This window comes from Hylaeus volcanicus, chromosome 2 (genome assembly GCF_026283585.1).
Source record: "Hylaeus volcanicus isolate JK05 chromosome 2, UHH_iyHylVolc1.0_haploid, whole genome shotgun sequence".
Taxonomy (NCBI): Eukaryota; Metazoa; Arthropoda; class Insecta; order Hymenoptera; family Colletidae; genus Hylaeus; species Hylaeus volcanicus.
The window spans coordinates 30937235-30943944 of NC_071977.1; the positions used below are offsets into that span (position 1 = coordinate 30937235).

The 6710-nt window shown below is 42.4% G+C and overlaps 1 protein-coding gene across 9 annotated transcripts in view; it reads left to right on the plus strand.

Annotated features, from left to right (window-relative positions):
- The window catches only part of LOC128885118 (carboxyl-terminal PDZ ligand of neuronal nitric oxide synthase protein-like), a 36875-nt gene extending 30538 nt beyond the window's left edge, over window positions 1–6337 (plus strand). For 6 of the 9 annotated variants that reach the window (XM_054138939.1, XM_054138940.1, XM_054138941.1 and 3 more), the window contains exons 8-13: window positions 1377–1575; window positions 2032–2156; window positions 2303–2488; window positions 3049–3231; window positions 4706–4978; window positions 5055–6337. In XM_054138939.1, the coding sequence (XP_053994914.1) occupies window positions 1377–1575; window positions 2032–2156; window positions 2303–2488; window positions 3049–3231; window positions 4706–4978; window positions 5055–5537 (1449 nt within the window). In that variant the 3' untranslated portion in view covers window positions 5538–6337. Of the gene's footprint in view, window positions 1–106; window positions 621–1376; window positions 1576–2031; window positions 2157–2302; window positions 2489–3048; window positions 3232–4705; window positions 4979–5054 lie in introns of all 9 variants that reach the window. The other 3 variants (XM_054138945.1, XM_054138947.1, XM_054138946.1) reach the window with 1 other exon arrangement.
- Window positions 6338–6710: the final 373 nt, after the last annotated feature.

Below are 6710 nucleotides of genomic sequence, written 5' to 3' on the forward strand. Positions count from 1 at the left end.
TTCAAAATGGTCGATCCAATATGGCGCGCACGAAATATAATCTGAAAAAGTACCCGATCTAAAACTATCGAAAGGAATGAATTTACGTACATAATTCCCCGTACAGAAATTCTGAAGGAGAATTAGTCTCGCTAGGCAGGACATAAGAAAAGCAATAGCTCTGCTCGGCGACGGTTGTTTCCACGTAATCAGCGGGTTTCAGCGAGATAAGAGCTGGAAGGAGAGCGCGTGCCATGCGTGTCGGACACGGTGAACTCCGAAATGCCTTCGTTATGACGCGTGTGCACGGCATTCCGTGAGGAAGTGGCTGTAATAAATCTCAATCGCGAGACGCAACGGCTGGCCCCGCCATGTTGAAGAATTCGACGAAGCAGGCGAGCACAGAGGTTCCCTCGTCGACGAATCCCGGGCGCGGAAGTCCTTCCGGCGCGGAGACCACCCCGAAACCGAGGAAGAAGCTCTCCTTCAAGGAGCCAGAGATCCTCAACTATCTGAGGTCGAAGAGACCGTTCGGGAAATCGAAACCGCCCCCCTTGCAATTGACGCGCTCGAACACGATCGACTTCAGCTTCGATGAGAACCCCTTCGAGGAGGAGAACGATGACCTCGAGGAGCTCGAGGTAAAACCTAGCTATGTCTCCGAAGAATAACGCCGTTTACGGGGTAAGGTATCCCTCGCGTTGGATTGTCGTGAAAAACCGACTAGACCGAGCACCGTGCATAAATTATACCGTCGCGACGGAGTATGTTATTATTTTACAGAGTTTTGAGACCAAGAGGGAAGAGAGGCACCGCTCTCGATGGTCGCGTTGTTGCATTTCGGTTTCACGCAATATCCGACGCTACTGTTTATATTCGTTTGAAACGCGATACGTTTGAGAACGTGAAACTTCGCTCGTCAAAATACTTGAAGCTCGCACGTTCGAGCGTTTGAACTGCGAAGCATTTCAAGTCTCGAAACTCGAAACGTGGCGTTCCCTGAAATTCAAACGTTTAAGTACTTACGTTTAAGCAAGTATTGAATATATTTTAAAATCTTAGCTTGAAAGAAAAACAAAAGACCTTGAAAATATTTGCATCGAATACGTTCACTTCCTCGTTACCATAAACTGAAATTTGATGAGTACGTTGCGTCTTCGATTTAAAATTTCTTAACGTGTTCAATTTTATCTCTCGGAATTATCGAATTTTCAGTGTATGATAACTGCGTACTAGAACTTAGTTACACGCGATACTTGTATTTCCATAGTGCCTTCGTATAAAAATGTTCGATCTTGGTGTTTCGATTCGATCGCGTTTGTACGATTAGAAATGAAATTTCTAAATGTTATACACACTTACAAGTATGTTCGATTGAAAAAGTTGGATTTCGTTAGAGTCAAGCGATGAGGGTGGTCAGGACGGTAGGACAAGCTTTCGAGGTGTGCCATAAATTAAGTATAAACAACGCCACGGAGGACAGAGGGGAGAAGGAGAGGGAGAGGGACCATGGGGAGAACCACCGTGACGTTTACGAGGACCAAGACGAAATACCGAATGAACAGTCGCAGCCGTCGCCCTCTTCCGTGCACAAAGGTTTGACATTCCCGTCTTCTATCCGACTATAGATTCATTTCTTTCGTTATTAACCCCCAACATCTTCGCACGAATCATCGGCATACGAAACATAACCTGAAAATTGATCCGACCTAAAACTATCGAAACGAATGAATTTATACAAATACTTTCCCGTACAGAAATTCTGAAACAGAATTAGTCCGCTGGAAGACACATTTTGAAAATTCAAAATGGTCGCTCCAATATGGCGCGCACGAAACATAACCTAAAACAGACAGTTCAGATTCTCGGCAGTGCGTATAAATTGCACAGCGCTGTGACCCACGTATATATACATACATACATATATATACAAGTATACATTTAATAAATATATATATACTTCTTTTTTAATTAAATTGTGTTACGCATTTAAATGTATGTATATACCTTATTTTAACTACGAATTACTATTTAATTTGAAATTTGTTTCAGATATATCGCTCTTAGGTGAGCCGGATGACTCGGTACCAGAGAAGACAGTCGTGCCATGTCTTCTCAGGACGCACGAGGTCCCAGTGACAACAGCGTCTACCTCGCCTATCAGACAGTCGCCATCGGTAAGATTGAACGAATTAACCTAACAAGGAACATCATCCAATAGTTGCATGCCAAGCTCCTCGTGACTCCAAGTTCCTTCGCACCTTCCTTCCTTTCGTTATATAAAGATTTCCAAAATTTGCATTAATTTCGCGAGTCGTTGCAGGGCACGGTGACCTCCGATTGCGGAGGATTGCTGGTGGGAGGCGAATTGACGGCTCTCAAGCACGAGATTCAACTGTTGCGCGAACGATTGGAGCAACAGAGCCAACAAACCAGAGCCGCCGTTGCCCATGCGCGACTTCTTCAGGATCAACTTGCGGCTGAGACAGCAGCTCGCGTCGAAGCTCAGGTAAATGACACGCGACACCTGCGCGATGCTTTTTCTTTATCGCTAGCGTGATGTCACGTTGCTGAGTCTGTTTGAGGAATGCATGTTCAAATGTCGACCAAATATTCAGCCAGAATATTCATATATCGAATAACTAAATTCAGCTACTCGAAGCAAAAATAATTGAATAGTCTTTTAGTATTTATCTATACTAACACAGTGTTAAGTGGTACGATTTGTTTATACATAACGAGTAATCTCTAGCCAAAGTTAGGTCACAGTTTATACATAACGAGTAATCTCTAGCCAAAGTTAGGTCACAGTAACGTAGAAGCCAAAATAAGTTGAAAATTATAAGGCGATCTATAAGGTGATTTAGTGTATTTATTACATCCGGGAAATTTGATGAAGATAAACACAGTAAGAGGGCAGATGAAAATAAATTTATTAATGTACTACTGGATATTGTCGGACAACACCAGACACATACATTATCGGCAGACATCAGTTAATCTTAGCAAGTACCAACAAAGATTGAAATTAAGACTAACGCAGCTGGTTGTTTCGCTTATTTTCATCAGGCCAGGACACATCAGTTACTGGTGCAGAACAAGGAGCTGCTGGAGCACATAGGCGCGCTGGTCGGCCACCTTCGCGAGCAAGAACGCATCTCCAGCGGTCACGTGACCTCTCAGTCGCAGATGCCTGGCTCGGCAACGATACAGCAAACGACCACCATTCCTGACTTGTCGAACCTCGGCCAGGTAACGCTTTATCGTATACCCTGACACGAGTGTTCACAAGCCAGCAAGCCGCATTGCCTGCGAACGTTGCATTTCAATTAACGTTTAACACTGTATTTTATACCTTCCTTTCCTTGTTTGTTTTTTTTTTTTTTTTTTAAATAACACCTTTTGTACCGACACCTTTTTTAAAACTTAATAAACCGTTTTACATACACCCTTTTCTTTTTCATTTTTCGTTCAGCACCCGACCTCCCAGTCCGTTTTAAACACAAAGCTATTCTTGCAAGAAACGACCTTGTGTTACGTAAGTGCGCTTCTCCCATGCGTGTAACGTTAACCCTTTGTACTATACACTGATTTAATTTCTCTGGTTTCGATACCTCGAGAGTTCCAGAGGAAATTATACTGTCACATCCAGCGGATGATCTGATAGTGCAAAGGGTTCGGAATGATTGTCTTCTTCTTCCTTCTCTTTTCCTTTTTAAGTTTATGATCGTGTTTGTCAAAGTGTGCCTTTTTTCTGTCTATACGAGTTGATTGCGTTGCATTGTTCTTTTTCAGGTAAGACCTGACTGAATGTACGCTCAAAAAAAAATATTTGCTAATACGAATGAAGTTCCAGTTTCTTTGCACGTCGATAGACTGACAAACGGTTATGTTTGCTTGGAACAGTTTGCGTTCATGAAGGTGACGAGTGAGACACGTTCTTCGACCAAGTTTTACTTTGTTATCGCTCGCGGCGCAGAAGTTGAGCAAGTTTCCAACGGAAGGGTATATACATTTAGAAAAAATCGCAGTGTTCAGGATAAACCCTCGGGTTTAACCCTCTGTATTATTTTTCGCTTCTACAAAAGTGACGTGCCAAAATTCTGACATAAATAGAAAATAAATTATGCGACTTTAGAGTCACACAGCGTTACAGAGGATTAAACTGCGATTATTCCTTAACGACGTTTAATCGTAGACTCGTGAACAATGATTAGTAAGGTCCTGAAATCAAAGTTGTCTTTCGAATCTATATTTTCCTCGTTGAAGTTGCTTGTAATTAACGTACTTCGACCTGCGAAAGCTGCGCGAATGCTCAGCCTTTGAAATGCGAGAAAACACTGCGGCTTACGCGCGACATGTTTCGCCCTAAGTTGGCTCGACAGGAAGATAGCAATTTAACGCTGGCATTAAAGCTAAATCGCTAATCCAATAATCGTGCTAAGCGCCGGTGTGACGATGTTATGTAACAGGTCTTCGCACGGGACTTTGGACTTTGCGCTACGAACAAATGCTAGGTAACGTTGCCATCCTATTGAAAATTGAAAGATTATTGCCGACATTGGCGTCGTTAATCCTTTGCACTTGTACGTTTTTCGAAATGCTAATGAGAAAAATTATTGTACACACCTACGCATCAGATTAGCGATTCCAGTGACAAAGGATTAAGACACTCGCATTTGAGCTTTATGATAATATTCTAACTTGGTAAATATTCTATGAACAGTGCCAGCGGACAGGAGGACAGAGTTCGCCATGGGAACTGGATCCACCTTCGCCATATTGCTCTTATCCACCAGACTCTCTGTACCCTGGAAGCTTGAACACGCTGGGAATACAAGGCAATGGTAGTTCGACGGATCAGTTGCAGTTCCAAACACAGTTACTAGAAAGGTTGCACAACATAAGTCCGTATCAGCCTCAAAGGTCACCGTATAACACACCATCTCCGTACGCGATGGGACCCAGTCTCCTTCTGCCTCCTTGTAGCAGACCCTCTGTAAGTGAATCCGCAATATATCTATCTCTGTACATATATATTGCGTAAGCTAAAATACTATGTATTAAACTTGCAGAACTCTGCGCAATTGTCTCCAAATTCCATTTCGCTACGAGTCTCCCAACCGAACAGTTTCTCGTCGTCGCCGATAATGACTCAAAAGTCAGACAATTATGGGGGGAGTTTAGAGATGGCGGACTCGAAGACCACGTTCATAAGACCTTTGCCATGTTCTGGAGAGAGGAACGTTCACCTGGCCCAGGAGATATTGGGTAAACAGGATCGTATCAATGTGCACGACGAAATCCCGCCAATCGTGCTGGATCCCCCGCCTCAGGGTAAACGTTCCGATGCTAAGGCTAAGCAGGTGACGCTCAAAGAGAACTCGAACAGCCAACCATCGAACAACAAGAACCCTCAGACACAGAAGAACCTGGCTACCATCCTGAGGGCACCTGGACCACCTCCGTCGCGCACCACCAGTGCACGTTTGCCATCCAGAAGTGATTTGTTGTCCGAAGTGCAAAGGACTACCTGGGCGCGTCACACAACCAAGTGAAGAATTCCTTACCATGATAGATGTACAAGCCTTTAAAAAATTATGAAAAACCTTCGACATATCATCCCTCGGGTAGAACAGTTTTTATAAAGAAACTCATCTTCCTGGAAATTTACAGAGACTTTTAGGATATATTCTTCTCCGGACCAATGTAACTCTGGACTCTGAGCGGTTAGAGTAGTTGGATAATGTTACCAGTCGGTGACTTTGTCTCAGGCATCGTCAATTCTGTAGTTACCTCTCCTTGCACGGGATGTAAAAGTTGGTAACCTTTAAAGAACTCTGTTAAATGTTTCTTTACGCTCTGTGCAATGTAGCGAAGATTTGTTGAATCTAATAATTGTTGACAATGTGCAAAAGTTCTACCTGAATAGTGTTATTGAAGATTAGGATTGGATCTAATGCGTGCACGTGCGATTTCTTTCTTGCAAGTAAGCCCAACAGAGTATCCGCATAAGAGCTGGAATGTTAGTCTTTGAAATAGCACGAAGACATGTTAGTTTAAGTTCTTGTTTGTAATTTTCCCATCGCGATGACACTGAAACGTTATTGTAGGTTTCATCGCTACACGCGTTACTTTGTGAGATTATGTTCAGTTTTTTTTTTAAGCCGATAGAGAATGTAAGATGGCAATAAGACTACGTGTAAGGGTGGAAAACGAAAACTGATAATGGTGCAATTAATGTATGATATGAATCTAATTTTTACTTTAGACTGTCGGACTCGTGCCAAATATGTAGAGCTCTCAAAAGAGTTTATTTTCAATAAATCTCGAAGCTAATAAAAATGTTGGTGATCAACATGCAGTAAATGAGTCTACCCTATTTTGCGACTATCAATTTTGATGAGGAACAACATTTGATTAAGAATAAATACTTAGATACTGGTTTTTAGTGCCAGTGGCGCCATCGGTGGGAAACGCCCAAGTTTGTAGCGAAAATAGTTCCCACTGTTGCAGCTAGATGGCGCCACAAGTACAGTAAATCAATTTTTCTTTATATTTCATAACTAACTACATAATTAGAAATTTTCCCTTTAATACCTCTTCATTTCCTGGCACACTTCCCTTTAATTTCCCTTCATTTCCTTGCACATTTCCTTTTAATTTCCCTTCATTTCCTTACACATTTCCCTTTAATTTCCCTCCATTTCCTGGTATATTTCCATTTAGTT